The 19,233-nt window shown below is 34.4% G+C and overlaps 2 protein-coding genes across 3 annotated transcripts in view; one reads left to right on the top strand and one right to left on the bottom strand.

Annotated features, from left to right (window-relative positions):
* uxs1 (UDP-glucuronate decarboxylase 1) overlaps positions 1 to 6,649 on the top strand; it is a 42,188-nt gene extending 35,539 nt beyond the window's left edge. Inside the window, exons 12-16 of one of the 2 annotated variants that reach the window (XR_001480476.2) lie at positions 1,714 to 1,774; positions 2,979 to 3,036; positions 3,756 to 3,859; positions 5,155 to 5,608; positions 5,842 to 5,930. Coding sequence is in view for 1 of the 2 variants with exons in the window: in XM_015364430.2 (XP_015219916.1) it covers positions 1,714 to 1,774; positions 2,979 to 3,036; positions 3,756 to 3,859; positions 5,842 to 5,973 (355 nt within the window). In the remaining variant the exon portion in view is untranslated. Of the gene's footprint in view, positions 1 to 1,713; positions 1,775 to 2,978; positions 3,037 to 3,755; positions 3,860 to 5,154; positions 5,609 to 5,841 lie in introns of both variants that reach the window. The other variant, XM_015364430.2, reaches the window with a different exon arrangement.
* A 150-nt stretch (positions 6,650 to 6,799) lies between these two features.
* Positions 6,800 to 14,946, bottom strand: ecrg4a (ECRG4 augurin precursor a). The gene is made up of 5 exons (XM_006639157.3): positions 14,823 to 14,946; positions 11,335 to 11,442; positions 10,060 to 10,107; positions 8,229 to 8,377; positions 6,800 to 7,162 (listed from the first exon to the last, which is right to left on the bottom strand). The coding sequence occupies exons 2-5, from the start codon at positions 11,405 to 11,407 to the stop codon at positions 7,010 to 7,012; spliced, it is 423 nt and encodes a 140-aa protein (XP_006639220.3). The 5' UTR covers positions 11,408 to 11,442; positions 14,823 to 14,946; the 3' UTR covers positions 6,800 to 7,009.
* Positions 14,947 to 19,233: the final 4,287 nt, after the last annotated feature.

Below are 19,233 nucleotides of genomic sequence, written 5' to 3'. Positions count from 1 at the left end.
TTAAAATAGCTTGTATATTACATTTTTGTAAAATTGAAAATTAAATTTATTTGCACCTGTGCTGATTTAGGGCTACAGTAGCAAATAGTTTGATTCCTTATGCAACTGGGAAAAATCCTATGCGTTAAACTCGATTGATTGTATTCTGTTTATTTTAATATACTAAATTTGGAATAGTTTGTGTTGATTTTTATATATAACATTTTATATATATATAGTATTGCGAAGTACGCTCAGAAGGCAATTAAAATGTAAAAGCTTTGAAGGTTGGTGAATACTTCTTCAGACCACTGTAAATGGACAGATTCAGCTGTACCTGTTAGTCCACAATTATCTTGACCAGGTTCTGTTTCTCTGTGAGATTTAATAAACTGTTTTTCTCTGTTCCTTGTAATACTGAGGCTTATACTGCAAATGCTTTGATTTGTTTCCAGGCCTTGTTTTTGAAATTTTAATTTTTTCAGTAATATTTATTTAGATCTGGTGAGGCACATAGTGTACAGATTTCTGTGTTCATAATATATTCCTGTGCTGCTTGGCAAGTTATGAAAGAAACCTTATTTGTGGGTATAGTACTCTGGGCGTGAAAGGTGTTGTAATTAGACATGGAATAAGTATATATTAAAAAAACAGGATAAAAATATAAACTTGGAAAATCTTATTTAAATTGCTCATACAATACTATTCTGACAATATCAATACTATCACTGTGTATATAATTTCCATGCTAAAAAATATATTTTTGGAAACAGATTTTTATTAAATTAATATAATAAATAAAACGCAAAACAAAATCAAAAACAAATTTCCCCTCAGACATACTTTTTGTGTTTTTTTCATAAGCAAAACAATATAACTTATTTAAACTAAATTGATGTAAAGAAATTAGCACTATTACATTATAAAAACATTAAAAATACTAAAAGTGCTACAGAAAGAAGTGTGATTTATGTTTAGTATATACTTTTTCAGCTTAACATCTATGTTCCCTTAATGGGCTGTTAGTGTCCTGCAATGCAAAGGTTCATTGTATAAATTATGATTGGAAACATATGTGGATACTACTGAATATTATATAGTCAGATACTTTTTTGCTTATTTCAAATTCTCTGAACAGCCTGTATTTACATTGTGTTATAGATACATTTAATATACTTTTTTGTTATTAATGAAAATATTCAATTCATATTTTAATAACTTGGTTAAAAGTAGATTTATTTTATTGAAAACTACACAACACACCTTTTTTTTTCACTTGTGTTTGGGAATGGGAATGTATTAATAAGGAAGGGGTGTGCATGATAGATAGAAATGTGCTTTCCAGTTGGGGAAGAAGCAGTTTTATTTTAAATATGATTCCCTTGCACATCCTCTGTGACACACTTCTGTCACCACTGAACAAGACTCTCAGTGTCCTCATAGTGTGTTCTTTACTTTTGAATTTACAGAGAATTCAATTTGTATTACATTTATGAGCAATAATACAAATGATCAGATTTTTTAAAAATCTACCCATACAAAAGTGTTTTTAATCATTTAGAAATAATTGAAAAATGTTATTGTATGGTGTGATTTAGTTATTTTTATGGAATAATTTTGAAAAAAAACAGATATGTACATTATAAAGCTAGTTTTGACAAATAAAATTTCTAATAATTTTTCTTGTTTTTTTAAGTGAATTTTTCTAAAAATACTTGTATTTTCTTGCTTCAGTGACCTGGTAAATGGATTGGTGGCCTTGATGAATAGTAATATCAGCAGTCCTGTCAATTTGGTATGTATTGTTCCTAAAACAACTCACAATTTTTAATAAGGAAGAAATGCTGGTTGTATATCTAGGTTTTTTTAGTCCTGTAGGTAAACAACTCCTATAGATGTAGACGCAAAAGAATTGTGATTGGGGCTCAGTGATTTAGGGCCCCTCTCTCTGTGTGCAGGGATTAATACAGTACCTTTGCATTTGGCACATTGTGTAAAGAATTCGTTTACTTTATCACCTGTAAAATATGTAAGATTGTAAATCATTTGGATACCATAGTACTCCTATTTGCCCAACACCTCAGTAGCAACAATACTGCTGACATCTGTGGAATAAATCTGTGGAAAGTAAATGCCTCACAAAAACAGACTTATGCAGTAGAACCGGAGACTTTGAAAGCTCTAGAAAAGAACATGTCATCCTCACATCATCACATCACCGTTCACTGATTGTTTCAGTTTAAAAATGCTTATTGCATATAGAAACTTTTCTTTCCACACAGGTGAAGAATGTTCTGTGTGACACAGAAATGAGACCAATAAAAATATACCTTTGAGATTTTTTAAAAATATAGAAATGTATACACTTGTAAGTTGTAAGAACTATCATGTATACTAAGCATAAAAATAAACATAACTATTTATGACTGGATGTTTTTAGATCTTGGTTCATTGATCATGATTTTCACTGTTGCAAAAGCACTGTCACCTCTTTAGTGGAAAGTTTTTGAGTGATTTAACCAGTTTTACCAATCCTAGTAAAAATTATATAAAAACACAAAAAGGATCAGTATGTCTCAAGAGAAGAACTCCTTCATGTCATAGACATGGTATGGGTAAAGCTACATCAGCATTCACGGCCAGCGGTTTCTAATAGGGCAAGAAGTTACAATCAGCCTGTCAGTGTTAGGTCATGACCTTATATTAGAGAACACTAGTCATGACCCTCACCAAGATCAATGAGGAGTTCCAAGTGTGATCATCTGAGGAATATCGGGCTGCTACAGAACTCTGCTTGTAGTGATTGAGGGTAACCTGATGGCACAAATCAAGCCCTGGGAACTCACTTTTTTCGTGATACTCGGTTTACATCAATTCCCGCAATAGGAGGTAAACCAGGTAACAGGTTGGGTATTTCTGTGAGCTTGGTACATCTCTAGACCAGCAAAACCAATTCAAATATTGTGGTTTTTACTGATTTCTTATTATTTTCTTTACAGGGGAATCCAGAAGAACACACAATATTAGAGTTTGCCAAATTAATCAAGAGCCTGGTTGGTAAGTGATGAAGCCTATGGTTTAACTAATCTAGTTAACATTGTATTCCAGTTATAGAGCTAACCCCATTTTTTTCTAAATTTTCTAAATGTTACATCTACTGCTAACATTTACATCACCTACTATAAATGTTACATGTCATTTTCTTTGTTCTTTGAGAAGCTTTACTTTCTGTCATTGAAATATATTTTGTAGATATGAAATTATGAATTCTGTTTGAGACCTCCCTATCTTAAGATCATTTTGGTTTTTAGTTTTTAAATAATTTACTCTAAAGTAAATAATAGAATATCAAATTGTTTTTTGTACAGAATTATTTAGACCTTTCTCAGTCCATTAATAAGACCAGTTCAGCAGCTTCCTTCCTCAACATGGTATATGCTAAAATGATAATGGGATTCATTAACAAAACACTGTTTCCTTTTGTTGTTCATCTTGAGACTAGATAAAAGCCAGCTTTGATGCAGGGCTGTCACCTGCTTTCTAAATGCTTAGGGGTTGAATGGTGTTATGTTGCAATAATAAACTTAATTTAATTTTTCTCTCTAAAAAGTGGATTTTATTATTTAGGTTAGAAAGTGATATGTTTTGTTCCTGTTAACAATGTTTATTCTTCCTAATGTTATAGTTTATCTGCATTGTAGTGATAATATATGTGAGACGAGAATCTATTGATTTGAGTTTAGAACTATAGTGAATTACTGTGTTCTGTTCCTTAGATAGCAAGAGTCAGATCCAATTTCTTCCTGAAGCACAGGATGATCCACAAAGAAGGAAGCCTGACATCAGAAAAGCTAAGATGATGTTGGGGTGGGAGCCTGTGGTGAGTACAGATGATTAGGCAGCAGTGTGTTTTCCTTACTTTCTGTCAATCTTAAAGCCCATAATTGCCATAATCATCAAGGCTTAACAAAGAAAATATGTGCCTGCTCTATTATACTAAAGTTACTTTTTTTGAATTCCTGGTACTAAGGCGTACCAGATGTGTTGCTTGGTAAAGAACTCCATTCAATTTGTTCATTTTGGCAATATATATTTATTATAAATATGTTGACAGTGAGATAAATACAAATTTTTGTATCACCTAAATGAAAGATCTGTTAGTACAAGTTAAACTGTGATTGGACAGGTATGGTCTTCAATGCTGTATCATTCCCATAATGTTTTATACTATCAATATTCCACATTTACTTTCACAAGTTTATGAGTAAAGGTTTCTGTAGTTTTTCACAATGTGCCTAAAATTTGGATTTGTCTATAACATGCAGTGCTGAGAAAAAGTTTGTGAACCCCCAATGGAATTATGTAAATTACAGTTTCTTACCATGTTATCAATTTTTTATTAAAACCAGACTTTTTCTTAAATAACTGAAAGGGTTTCTGTTTATAATTTTTTTTTGGAACACAGTGAAGTATGAAGTAGAGAAAAATGCCTAATGAGGAATCTATGTACTTGAAATAATAAGTGAACCCCTAGTTTATGCAATTAGGGAATAATTTGAATCAAATGGTTGAATATTTGGGTAACAAATAAACAAGGACCAAATTTAGGTGGCCCTGTCATACATACTGTATAGATTTGACATGGTCAAAAACCTTGTGCATCTGGTCTTCATCCATTCAGGATAGTGGGAATGTGACAATCCACGGTAAAAAGAGATATCAGAAGATCTGAGAAAAAGAGTAGCTAATGTTTATCACTCTGGAGAGGGTTATAAAATATTTTTAAACATTGGAGTCTCCATCAAATCACTGTCAGACTGTCTACATATGGAAGATATTTAAACCATGTTAAAACAGATCCAGTCATCATACCAAGATCTCCCCAAGAGTGGCCCAGAAAATCACCCAGGAGGATGCAAGGAACCTGAAAGTAACATCTAAGGATCAGCAGGCATTTCTTGCTGTGGCTTATGGTTTTCATGTAAGGATAGCTAGGAAGGAACCATGGCTCTCTAAAAAGCAAATTGCCACCATCTCAACTTCAACAGAGAGCACCTGGACAATCCAGAAGACTTTTTGAAGAATGTTCTCTGGATAGACAAGTTAAAAGTTTAACGTTTTGGCCACAATAAGAAATGTTTTGTGTGGTAAAAACCAAACATTTTCTTCCTACAGAAGAACCTTATTCTGACCGTCAAGCATGATGATGTGGGCAAGATGATTTGGATCTGCTTTGCTGCCTCAAGACTGGGATGACTGACCATGATTGACAGAGCTATGAATTTGCTTTTCTATCAGAAAATTCTGGAGAATAATGTCATGCCACCCATTCATCAACTGAGCCAAAAGTGGGTCGTGCAGCAAGACAATGATCCTAAGCATACAAGCAGATCTACAACAGATTGACTAGAGAAGCAATCTAAAAAAAAGTCTAGACCTAAACTGAATTATGAGAGGAACTGATCTGAGATTTTCATAAAAGGAAACCTTCAAATGTCACTGACCAACCTGAAGCATTTTTTTAAGAATAGATGGGTCAAGATTCATAGAAGCTGGGCCAAGAGACAGATAAACTGGATAAAGTCAAAGGAAACATCTAGAAGAAGTTATTTCAGCCACTAACCAACGGGTAAATCTAAGGGAGCATTTTACTAATTAAATCATCCAAATATATATTATGTCGTTGTGTTTTTTTTTTGTACAGTATAAACATTTATGTAAGATTTGTTTTTATGTTAAAGTTCCAGTACATTTTATAAGCATTGAAGATTCTAATCAGTAACTTTGAAAACATTTTTATTGTATAGAGCCTTTAGTTGTGCTGGTGATCCTAATAATTTAGATTTTTTTTATGTTTAACAGGTGCCTTTGGAGGAAGGTTTAAATAAAACAATTCACTACTTCAGCAAAGAACTGGAATATCAAGCAAACAACCAATACATCCCCAAGCCCAAACCTGCACGGATGAAGAAAGGCAGGCCAAGGCACAACTAAAGAGCCAGTCCTGAAAGGGAATGTTAAATCTACTTATGCAGTTTGCAAGGCACTCTGGATGCTCAACTTTAAAAGAACATGAACTTGAAAAGACTGTAACTTTCGTTACTGTTTTGTGAAAAGCAAGCTGGAAATTTCTCCCCAGTCAAGCTTTCTATACAAAGTTAGATGTGCCTAAAAAGAAGAAAAGAAATTTGCAAACCTTGCCTTGCACTTTGTCACCTGTCCTTTTTAAGTTTATCTTGTGTGTTCCATTTGATGTGATTTTTTTTCCTTTAAAAAAAACTTGCTGGGGTTGACATTGAAATCCCAAAGAAACTGTAAAAGCAGAGTTTATTTAAAATTTCTACAGAGTGCTTTTAACTATGTGGCTTTCCTATGCATACAGAGGCTTTAAATAAACTAATGATATTGATGTGTGGAACACTTGCAGTTACCCTTAATGTTGGTGATGGTTGTTTAGATGTACTTTGAAAACAAAGACCATCTTTGAATACCTTTAAAAATGTTTTATAGGTAGGTTTAAAGCATAAAACTGATTTATTGTTCCTTTGTACTCATGAGTAAACTGGTACTGAACACGTTACTCAGTGAGCTCCAGAACAGAATTTGCTGTATATTGAACTACAGTACAAGTGATTGAATATACTATTTTAATAAAATATTGATGAGGACATTTACTTTTTTTTGTAACTTTTTAGACCAAATATCTGGGTATGCACTGTCATTTTCAGAATTCTATGAGGACTAGATATTCCTGGATTCATAATTTACCATTTCTTTGTTTCTGCTAAAGGTTTGAAAAATTGTGTAGAAAAAACATCTCTGAATTTCAGAATACACTGTTTATTTTTTAATTAAAACAAATACAAACACAATTCTGAAATATACTGTAACACATTTTACTGCATTTTTTGGGTACTTTGAATAAGAGGGCTTGCAGAAGTATCAAAGGTATAACAATGGCATGCATTTCTATGTTTCTCACCAGGGGACATTCTGAGCCATAGTGGGAGTAAGCGTAATGAGAGCCTATTTAATAGTCATCATAGTTAACGTTTGCTCCATGCCTGAAGGAACTCGGGTAACGTGGTCCAATAGGTGCATTCTCATCATAATGGTGTTGATATCCATAATAGTCGTGTTGTCTGTAGTGATCCATCCAATATGATAAATCTGTTTCAAATCTCTAACAGAAAAAAAAACATTTTCATTTAACATATTGCCGAATATAAAGACACATTTATTGTCAATAGTACTGTATAGACTGTTAATTATATTTAAATTAAGCTTCTGTAAGAAACAATCAACATAGTTATTTCAAACATAATTTAAAGCTTTTTTTCCACAATATTCAAGTTCCGGGTCAAATTCACGGTTTTCAGATACTGAAGACTATGAAGATTACAAAAAGAAGATTGAAGTATTTCAAGCACAAACTATTTAATGGGCTGTTTGAAAATGGAGTATGGTGGACAACTGAGATAATGCATCTCTGGCCACCAGGGTTCAGATTTTTCTCTCTGTTTAAATACAAGTTCATATTAGGTACAGTTTATACCACCTGTTGTGCGATTTCCAAAGTAACTCAACAGACTCGCTTTGGATGGAATTACATTTTCGATAGCTTCGACGTGAGATGTCCAGTAAGCCGTGTCATGCACCCTTTACCACAGAATTTGACAGCAACACTATACCAGCAATATTGTATAATAGATTCTAATGCATAGAATTGTTTTTTTAAGTTACCCTTAATTGAAAATGAATTGACATTTTAAACAACTTAATCCAAGTGTTATGAGCCATGCACTAGTATGACGATAGTTAAAGGTGTGCCATGTATGCTTTTTTGGTGACAACATGAACACAGCAATAATTGAAACAATAATAGATAATATCCAGATATGTTTATAAAGTTTAGATTATATAGATAATATCAGGATATTTTTACCAGGAAACCTGAGAGTTAGTATTCTTGTGGTTCATCCTAAAAACTCTTCAAACCTCAGACTGGGCTATTCATTTGCTAGCATTGCTGAACCAGTGCTGAAGGCTTGTTCACCAGATTGACCCTTTTCATGCCAGCGCTTAAAATAATTTTTTGCAGTGAAATCCTCCCAACTAAAATAAAATATATTTTAGTTGGGAGGAAGCAGAAGTTAACTGATAACTTCAGATAGAGATCTATTTCGAGCATGACATTGCTGTGTTGAAATCAAAAGGATCTCCAGAATGCTGCTGGGTTCAACACTTACACTTTCATCAAAGCCCATGTACATAAACTGCTGAATCCATTGCTGAACATCAGGCCGGGTTCGATCCCATAGGTTTCGCTTTGGTCGTTTCAGAGCAGTCAGAAACTCTTTTGCTTTAGATGGTGACACCGCAAGGGGTTCTGGCTTGGCTTTGAAGGGCGAAATCGAGATGAACAGAAAATAAAAATGCATGTTCATTCAGTACTTTCACTAGGATGTCACCTGTTAGTAAATAAACCGATGTTGCACTTTGGCCTTAGTTTGTTTTGTGTAAACTGAGATAATGACCACAAAACTATTAGTAATAAACTGAAATTAAAAAAGCTAACTCTTGACTAATATACCTTCATGGTTTTTGCCAGGTAACTGCAGATACCTCTATTACTCTCAAAATCTGGAGTATGCTTGATATACATCAGACCATTTATAATTAAATTGATAACAACAACATAATGTATAACCAAATACATGTTAACGTTTAACATATGCTTGGTTAAAAGTCCTACTGTAGCAATGATTCAGATCTTAAAACAACAGTGTCTGTTAACATGACTGGGTTACATTACGTGAATTACAAAGTCAGATTTACTGGAAACTTTTGCTCAGCTTCTGGGAATTTATGTGGTCTGAGAAAAGTTATGCTAATATAGGATTTGCTTTCTGCACTGTATAAGGTTGTATTAAATAGATGAAGCCAGTAACTTGATTATTAGTAGACACTCTTTTGACTCTCCGAGGCCTTTAAATATTCTTACAGCATACATCACTGCAGCTTTCCTGCTTTAGCTGAGCTGGCCTCTCTTGCCAGGAGGGTGGCTGAAAAGCAAGTCTCTTAATTGGTACTAACAGAGTTTTGTGGAGGTGTATACATTGAGCTCCTTTTTTTCCCTTCCCTCTGACATTTTGGAATGAAAATCAATGCAACAGGTAGAGTGTTCACAGTTAGCATTCAAAAACTATGCTATTAATAGCTATTTCTTAGCTGTTTCATTGTTCAGCAGGGAACATTTCTGAAGTACTACAGCAATAATTGGTGTAACTATACTGTAAAATCCAATTATGAAGTGTCTTATACCAGTTTTGTTTTTGGTGTTTTATTCTGGAAGGAAAATGCTAGCTACCCCCAGTTAAAAACTGGAATTCGTAACAGCATTGACGATGATTTTGCCACACATTGCAGCTCTGTTAAGTAATTCTCATTATACCTGCCTTCAACAGAACAACTTCAATAGAATTATTTACTTAAATTATGTAATATTCTAAACATTCTCTAAACTGAAGAGCTGTGTGTATTAATTAATTATTGTGCATTAAGTACAAATGTATGTGTGGTAATTATACCAGAAACATTTCTGTGCTTTCTGGGCTGCATAGTTATAATTGGGTTTCAATAATTCATTCTGTTTCTGAACAAAAAAACCTTAAATATATTTTTTTAATTATAATATTATTAACATATTTTAAAAATAAAGGAAGTGTGTCATGGAAAAGGAAATGGAAATGAGGATCAGCATCACTTGAGTAAGTCTAGAATGGACTAGTGTCTCAACCAAGTCCTCTCAATCCTTTCAATTCTGTGATAACCAGGTCGAGCTCTGGGAGATGAGTCACTGTGCTCTGCTGTGGAGTTTACCTTTTTTAAAATATTTCTCCCAATATTCATACATATACTGAACTATACCTTAGGGAATGAATTGCCAGATTATAAAAATTCGAACTAGTGATCAACAATTCAACATTCATTTTGAATTATTCACCAGTGTAAGTGTTCCATAAAGATTTTAAATCTAGAATAATACTGTATCAATGTAAGCATTCAGAATCCAAATACCTTCTCTTTTTTTAAACAGCTTCTGCAGTTTGTTTTCATTTGTAGAATCTAAAAAGGAAAAGAACAATTTAGAAATGGAAAATTTTGTGGTGAGTAGGACACATAAAAAGTCTTTGTAAAGTTCAAGCCCATCATACCTTTCTGAAGCACTGAAAGGTTTAAGGAAGGTAAAGCAGGCAGAAGGTTAAGTTGGACTATACAAATTTAAAGTCTTGAATGGGAAAGAATAAAGAAGCCAGACAGCAGGAGCAAGTGTTCTTGGGTATCAACAGTGGACAGAGAACCAAGGTCCAGGAAGCTGGAAAATAACTGAATATGCGCCACATCCACATATGTTATTTTGGAAACTTTACTGTAAACAAGCCTCTGAAAAATTGCATTCTGTAGCTGTCTCCTGCAGTGGCTCCAATGTGTTATAAAATGTTCAGATTTGAGTCTGGAGAGTGAAAGGCATTTGAGCTGTCTTTGAAAGAGCCACAGTAAATAAATCTGAACATGTTCTGTATTCCCCTTACCACTGCAAGAACTATTAGTTTCCTGTCTCATGTTCAGTACATTTTGCAATACATTGTGCTGTATTGCATTGTATGTGTTGCATTATAGTGTAAGGCAACCTCTATCTGTCCCAACTGTAGATAAATACACAATATTACAGAAGTAAAATGTAATTTCTATAAACATTCCAGGTTTACAGAAATATGGAATTCATCCTTAATATGGATTAAGAATGGCTATAATTTACATGCATTTATTTAGCTTTTCTAATGAAACTATTACAGATTATACAAAAATACATTTTATAATTACACCTATTTAATCTTCACCTACATTAGCTTTGAGTTAAATTTCTGAGTGCCATTATCTACTTATAAAGCATTTATTCCATGATAAAGAATTCATGTACAGTAGAATGTTAGACTGAACTAAAATGATAAAAGATTTTTCTCTTCTCATGAACTACACATCTTTCTGTCTTTCTAGTAAGGGTGTAAGATATAATGCTCTTCAAATTCCTTAGGTTCCAATTTGTTTCCACAATGGAAGGAAAATAGTCAATACAGATCTTGCTCCAAACTGAACAGGAATAAGATCTGGAAAAAATGGAATAGGAGACTAAGACTAAGACTTACTCTGTGACAATCCAATAAATCTTTTTAGAAGTCTCATATTTTTTCAAAAGCTACTATTGTGTTTTTCACTGCTCTTTGATGTTTGCATATTACTTTATTTGTTTGCTATATATCTGATGAAATAGTGTAATAAAAAGGTCATTACCTGAGAGTGCAGATACAGTTAGAAACACAGTTAAAATCACCAGTTGCAGCCGGAGGTTTTCAAAAACTAGCATCTTGCTTCGTGGGCCCCCTCAGTGTGACTTTGGAACTAAAGAGAAAAAAGCTTTAAGTGAGACCAAGCAAACATTCCTACAGGAAACTCGGTGGTATTGGAATGTTGTAAATCTGAAACCAACCTGCGGAAATGCTCTTTCATTTGCTTTTTTATTTGTAGCTTAGAGTACATTAAAGAAATGCTTTAAAAACAGCATACACTATCTGTAGTTTCATCTAATTTCCCTTGTTACGCATCCCATGAGAAGCATTATGCATTTTTCTTGTGCCTGTTAATCCTTAGAGTATTATGTGGCTTTGTATTTCATAGGATTCTGAAAATACTTCTTAGAGTATGTTGCCTCTAGCTGTCCGGGAAGCTAAAACAAAAAATACCATCAAGGGAGAATAAAAGCAGTTATACCACTCATTGATTTTAGCCAAAAGGCTGAACATCGGGATAGTGATGGATTTGTTGGTTTTAGTATGGTCAAATTATCTTAAGTTTATACAAGATATCAGGATGGGGTTTGTGCCACCGTGATCAATTACCTCACATTCATCTGTCTTTCTAAGCAGCTAACACAGCAGCTAAAACAAACCTGCTAAAACATAGTGGGTTTGGAAAACGTGCAGAACACTGTGCAGAATTTCTGGATCTTGGCCTGAGCCCAGTCTTCAGCTCCTTAAATACCACACTATCAAAGAATGAAGACATATTTTGAATTATTTTCCCCTCAAATATTTTCTTTCAACTCAATAGATATATTTTCCTTTCCAAACTGGTAACCAAACTACCTCATCCCCCCTTCTCAAACACATACCCCCTTGATCACCTTATTCATGACTTACTGAATACAACATTCATTTGAATGATTTATGACCCTTCATTCCTTTCTATTTCTCATTCTTTGTTTTCAGAAGCAACTCTTTAACAACACTGAAAAAAATAGAGCGAAACTCTTTTTTGATCAGATCTATCTCAATTGCCCTTTTTGTGTTCAGTATTTTTTAACCACATGAAAATGATTTCTGTTCAGTATGTTTTCCTTCAAAAAGGACCCGTCTGTCCAGTGTAATATTTTAGAACACAGGAAGGCTTTTGCAGTAGCAATTAGTTGTGGAAAGAGAGCCAGATTTTCACTGCATTAGCCACATCCTTGAGAATGTAGCCTGTAAACATGCAGTCTGACTCAAGAGGGTATTTGTGTTGGGTGAGCATGACAGAGTATATATTTGTATTCCCACTTTGCCCATTTGACTTCAGAATGGAAGACCTAAACCTGAATTCTGTTTTCATATTTTTTTAAAGTAAAATTAAGGTTATTAAGCCTTTAATATGTCACACAACAGTCTTGAAAAATGAAGGAGATTTTGGTACTTGTACATGTATATGCATTATTATTTTTATTTTGTGTAAAGAAAAACATTTTGGATTTTAAAACTGTGTAAACATTAGTATGGGTGGCAGAGTGCTGATGCTTGTTGGGGTAGGCTCTGGCTTCCCCCCGACCCTGTATTAGATATAGCAGTTAAAAATGGGTTGATATAAACATTAGTTTTAGAATAATATTTTTATCATGTATGTGATACATTTTCTCGTGATTTTAATATGCTTTTAATGTATTTGAATAAATATATTTTAGCATTATTAGATTACCTCATAAAATTGAAAGTGATATAATATATACATTGATGTAACAGGCATGTCTACATTTGTAATCACTTCTAAGGCATGGAAAGTTTCCTTTCAATTGCAAAACAGCCTCTAATATATTTAATATCAACAGTTCAAAGTAGAAGGTAATATCTTTTGTCCCCTCCCACTGTGATCATGTCAGCTTTGCTGCCATATTTGATTTGTCTGTATTGATAGTCTGCAAAAGTGCTTCAGATACAGTAAGCCATTCTTGCATTATCGCTTTTGCTTTCTGGCACTGTGCTCTAAGAGTGTACACTGTCAATTTGTTCCTTGACACTCCAGTATTATTCTGCCACCATACACGGATTCATGGCTATGGCTGCTGCTTTCCTCTTTCCACTCGAGCTGGCTATTTTCTCTCTAAAAGCCCTATCTTGCCTAGACAACATGTTACTCAAACGTCTTGCTAGAGCTTTGCCTGGATTTGCTTTGCACTTGCGTCTTTTCTCTGACTCCACCAGAGTAGTTAGAACACCTAGTGCCTTAGCCCGCTGGTTAATCACTCTATATCACCTTTGCATCTGCTTGATGCAAAACTGGGTGACAGCTTCTCAGCTACAGTACATCTCTCATGGACTTAGTCTGCAATCCTGTCCTTCAGCCCTGGAGATGCTATCATGTCCTGGGAGAATAAACAGAGGCCCAGGAACAATATACGTTGCACTGGTATGAGGCGACTCTTGTGTTGTTGACCAAGAGACAAGACTAGAGTTCTGGAAAGAGAGTTGGTGTTCACAGAGCTCTTACTTTGAAGTGAGGGTTTTTTGTGAGCTTTTTCCAACACAAGATACAAAACGGAAATAAGAATAACCATTCTCAGTAACAGTACAGCAGTTACATAAACATTTGGTACCATCTTGAACTATATGTGCATATAATTATATAACATAATGACAGAAAAAGTTCAAATGAAATAAACAATACAAAAGTAAATTTCCCCATCTGAGAAAAACAATGAAACCATGTAAGAAGGAAAGAGTACTACAAAAAAATGTACATATAGTATAATGGTGTTGTTGGATTACTGTATTACAAATAAACTTAGGAAAAGATAATTGCCAATTTCGGTTGTTTTAAAAAAAATAGATCTCAGTGTTTAATATTTGTGTGGCAGTTTATTCTTTATGTCTTGAGATTTTGTGTTTACTTTACATTCAAACAAAAGGAATTGATCAATATATTTAGGAAAAAAATAATGTCATTCTCTTAAATTATCATGCTGGGTACTTCCCAGAACACAATTTTTCTGCACACAAGGGACACTTTTACATAAGACAAACGGATGTTCCTTAATATTCATCAGAAATATTCCAGAAGAAAATGCAAATTTTAATCAAAAACTGAAATATACAAAATATAAGTAGAGTAACTACTGTATATACAGTACTTAGTTTAAGTAATAGTACAGGTATAGTAACACCACTATACTTCGTATAGTATATAACGTAGATATCACACAAGACTTATATTTCTTATCAAGGCTGTAGTTAAATTTGACCTGAAGATCTCTACATTCTGCACACTGGTGTGAGATTCCGTCACAGATAAAATTCCCTCTGGATAAACCCTTGGACTGCAAACTGTGAAAATCCTTTCCATGTAAGACTTTTTTTAAACAAAACTACTGTGAAGAACTGCATCAGTTCAGATCGAAAATTGAAGTTATATAAAATAGGCAAAACAGGTTGGAGCTTTATTTAATTCATGGTGTGAAAAAAATAATGGTAGTTTACCTTGAAGTGAAAAAAGTTGATCTCCACAGGACTGAATTCTCTTTCAGTGAAACCCCAGCTGTCTGAGAAAGTAGGTCACAGAGAGACGCACAGGCAGTTTGTTAGGATTTTAAGACTCTCTGGATATGGTTGTGTAACAGGACCGTTTATAGAATTTCAGTATCTGAGATTTTTCCAAGCTTATTCAGCAATTTGTTTAAGGTCTGCAAGGTTCTCAAGGGTCTCCTTTGTAGCAAATTGCACCAATGTGTGTTTACTCTAACTAGTAATGTCTGTTGTTAACTGAAGATTTACTTCCAAATTTTTTAATTTATCACTGACTGACCCCAAAATGTGGGATACTTATAATTGACTACGCCACCTGGTAATTTTAAAGGTGCTACAATCTCTTTTCCCCCTACAACTGGTGCTTTGTGCACAGACCAACTTAAGGCAATACTACATAACTGTCTTTTATTACTATAACACATAATACCTAATACTACCTAATGCAATGGACACACACTCACAATGGCAAATGAACACCAACAACCTCAGTATCCCAAAACCAATGTCCCAGAAGAGAAGTCCCATATCATTATTCTCCCAAAACTCCTCCATCTGGTAACCACAGCAGCAAAGGGAGAAATAAAAATCCGTCTAGTCCTTCAGTAATTCTAAGCATGTTCTTCAGCTCTGCCAGTTCCAATCTATTTGTTCCCATTATGCTCCCCCTACCTTGTTTCTCTTCAAGTAATACAAGGTAGAGGAGGAAGACAATGTCTGTGATTTCTTCTGCTGCTCTCTGTATAGTTACAGTCTGGTCCCAATACAGCGCTGAAATGAGGGGCGGGGGTGTCTTGATGATCAAAGGGCAGTATAGGCAAAATTAAAGAGTGGGGTTAATTAATAAAATAACTGCATGCAGAAACCAGGTGTAATGATGTATTATCCATTCCTCTTTGATCCTGTGTTTCATCTGTGTCCGTTTGCTGCAGGACTTGTCCAGCTTGTCTGGCAGTCCCACTGTCTAATGTGTCACCACTGACTGTGTGGTAATTGAATGGTGCCTGGGCAAACAGTAAGTAGTTCAATGTTTGTGGATTGCTAAAAATCAAACTCTTAGCAACATTTATAACTATATAACTCTCTCACATTTATTAGGATCTAACTCAAGAAAACAACTGAAATGGCTGCTGTTTGACACTTGTATGTGACATATGCCACATATGCACTATATGTGGTGGCATTAGACAAGAAAAGTGAAAAAAAAATCAAAAATTAGTGGCAGAATTGAAATAGCAGAATGTACAAATGTGGATGAAAGTGGTCTTTACGGATGAGTTTAAGCTTTTTGTTGGCAATATTACAGAAAGTAAGACAGTAAAATTCTTTTGCCAGCCACCAGCTAATCATTTATAAAAAAAACACCTGAAAAGCTGTACGAGCCTTATCAGATTCCCTATGTGTATGTGTATCCATTATTGTTTATCAAGTTATCAACTTTATCAAGTTAGATATAGAAAAAAGAACTCAGCTATGTTGATTAATTAATTGGATAAGGTTTGCTTATAGGTGAACTTCTAGTTCTTAAAATCATTTTAACTATCGTATTCGTAATAGAAGAATAATGATGAACGTACTGTATATCAAATAGACAATGTTACCAGACATATTTCCAAGAAAAAAATATACAATTGATTTTTTTTTGTTTCAGAGTATTTTCTTTAAATATGTATAATAATAAATGCTCTTTCAAAAACAGATTGATTTAATAATTGTAATAATAAAGAAAAATATCAATGTATCCTGCTTGAGTAATGATAATTGCCTGGTTATTATTGGCATGATGGAAGGCAGCCTGTGTTCTAGAGTAGAAGCCCAGAGAATGAAGTGTTTAGCACAAGAGAATACAGTAGTGTTACAGGAGAAAAGAAACAAGGGACAAGGTAGTTACTTTGCATTGTTTAAGAGTGTGATTGCAGTGGGAATGAAACATTTCCTGAGTCTGTTGGTTTTACACCCGGGGGCACAGAGGCTTCTCTTAGATGGGAGAAGTGTGAATTCTCAATAGAGGGAACTAAGAGGAATAGGTAGACAAGTTGGGGGACAGGACTGACTTTTCTTATAATACAGGGAAAACCGTAGAAGCTTGCAACAGAAGAGAAAACTTAGAGCGAAGACATTTCAAAAGGGTAAAGAGAATTTCAAAACTTTGGTCATTGAATAGGTTGCCTTTTCTCTTTACTGTCCTGCTGACAGTTATGATTAAATTCTAAATCTAACGTGAAAAAAGTGATTGCCAGGGGAGACTGGTCATATACAATGAGAGTGGCCTAGAATGAGAACTTTCCTAGATTGAGAGCAGGGGTGAGCTGGAGGTGAGATTTATCCTAGGGGCTGGCCCTAGAACAACATTCACTTGCATACCCACTAAAGGCAGAGGAAATACCCATCAGCTGGAAAATTGCTATCGTAGAGTCCATTGTGATGCCCTTAGGTGTGTGATAATGCAAGGAAACTACTTTCCCAGGTGGGTCATTGATGTTTTTTCACCACACTAAGATGGCAGTGGACAGAAACTAAGATGTAAGATGGCGGCTTGAAATCATGTCTGGAACTAGGCACAGGTGTATGTCTTGTTCTAGATCATATAAATCCACAGAATGGCCAAACGGGAGCTAATGCTGCAAAAGAAGATTAAACCAAAACTACTCCGATGGGTAAATAGAAAAACCTTATTTTATTATAATTAGCATATTAAAGGAAATAAATATTCTGGAAACTTATATACTAAAAAGAGGCACTACAAAGAGCTATCTGCAGTATACAGTACATATACCAGGATATACTGTACCACTTGCTTACCTCCTCTTGGGAGGTTGTGATACGAGAGGGAGAGAAGGACTGAGAAGACAGAAATAAAAACAACGAGTGGTAGAGTGAAAAGCAATGATAGGATAAAAAAAACTGAGGAAATGAAACTGAGGGAGACAGAAGCACAAGAGGAACCAAAAGTAATAGAACATAAAAAGAAAGGCAGATACAGAGATGTAAGAGAAACCCAAAAGAAAATGCCAAGTCAGCTTACAATGGGGATATATATTTGTCTTTAATTTTCAAAACAATATGGAGAGGTTTTTTTTCCAGATTGGGGGGCAGAGTACTCCTGATATTTAGTTAGATGAACAAGTAAGGTAGATTCTCCATCCATGATCTAGGCTTTTTTTTTCGTTTTGTTTGTTCTGCTGGATTTATGTGTATATAAATAAATCTTCCATTGAACACTTTCCTGTCTCAAGGAACTTTCCTCTCAAGACCAGCTTACTATTGGTCCTGTATGATGACTGCACCACCAGCGGCATCACACCTTCCATGAACAGGCTGAAACTAAGTAATTATAGACCTAGAAGTTCCAGTTTTAATTTAAATCATAATTATAACTAAATGCCATATCTTTTAACTATATAAATCTATGGATTTAAACAGTAAATCTATATGGAGACATGATTACCATTATCAACATGGATTTTAAAACGGCAAGCCGTGCTTAACTAACATGGAGATTATTAAATAAACAACAACAGTAATAGCTAAAAATGGGAAATATAACACAAAACAGAGGCTCAGGCTAGACTTTAACTCAGACATTTTGTGGTGAATGAGCAACATATATTGCCCAGGTTCATCTTATTGACAGGTTATGAGTGATTTTAGCCTTGAGTAGAGAAGACTAAAAGGAATCATATTTATAGTATTCAAAATCCTTAATGACATTCCCAAGCCATGGCATGTATTCCCAGACAGAATCAGTAATGAGGCACAAGAACAGAAGACACAGGCCAAATAGGACAAGGTCTTGTTACAGATTGAGGGCAATCTTGTTTAGTAATATGTTGACAATTTTCTTGTTCCTGCTAGTCTATCATAAGTGTTGTTTTTCTACAGTACAATGTAAGTCTTCTCAGTGCTGGAATCACAATTTTTCTTCTGACTTGAGTCCAATAAAACATGTGTGAACAACACACTAATACCATCAACAGAAGAAATAAACCTTACTGCTCTGTAGCCTGATCTCATCAAATCTTTAAAGCTAAATAAGGCTGTGTCTGGTCAATATTTGACATTTTGACCTTTTTCACAAATCAGAGTAATGCTGTGAATGGATTATGTAGACCAGAAGGTGGTACACATCATTCTGGATCCCATTTTCCACACTATTGTTCCATTATGGTGACAGTGTCCAGTAACAGGTAGTGTCCTTCAGATGATATATTAAAACAATATCTAGACTACTCGGTGATTAACAATGCCATGGCACTGTTTGTAGCGTTAGCTAATATTGGTGTTGGAGATAAATTCCACTTTTGGTCTTATTCAATCTCACCTACCTAAATGTACTTTTTAATACTATTATTGTTTGTTTGATATG

The sequence above is a fragment of the Lepisosteus oculatus genome, chromosome 15 (assembly GCF_040954835.1).
Source record: "Lepisosteus oculatus isolate fLepOcu1 chromosome 15, fLepOcu1.hap2, whole genome shotgun sequence".
In the NCBI taxonomy this organism is placed as follows: domain Eukaryota; kingdom Metazoa; phylum Chordata; class Actinopteri; order Semionotiformes; family Lepisosteidae; genus Lepisosteus; species Lepisosteus oculatus.
The sequence above is the reverse complement of the archived record's forward strand: the minus strand, read 5'-3'. Positions and strand labels throughout refer to the sequence as shown.

What these genes read in the sequence shown, in the direction of transcription:
- ecrg4a (XM_006639157.3), bottom strand. Translation starts at nt 11,407, where the DNA reads ATGCTAGTTTTTGAAAACCTCCGGCTGCAACTGGTGATTTTAACTGTG. An exon ending in AACTGTATCTGCACTCTCAG is followed by an intron (nt 10,108 to 11,334) that starts GTAATGACCTTT and finishes TTTCCTTTTTAG; the next exon opens with ATTCTACAAATGAAAACAAA. An exon ending in ACATGGGCTTTGATGAAAGT is followed by an intron (nt 7,163 to 8,228) that starts GTAAGTGTTGAA and finishes TTTTTCTGTTAG; the next exon opens with AGATTTGAAACAGATTTATC.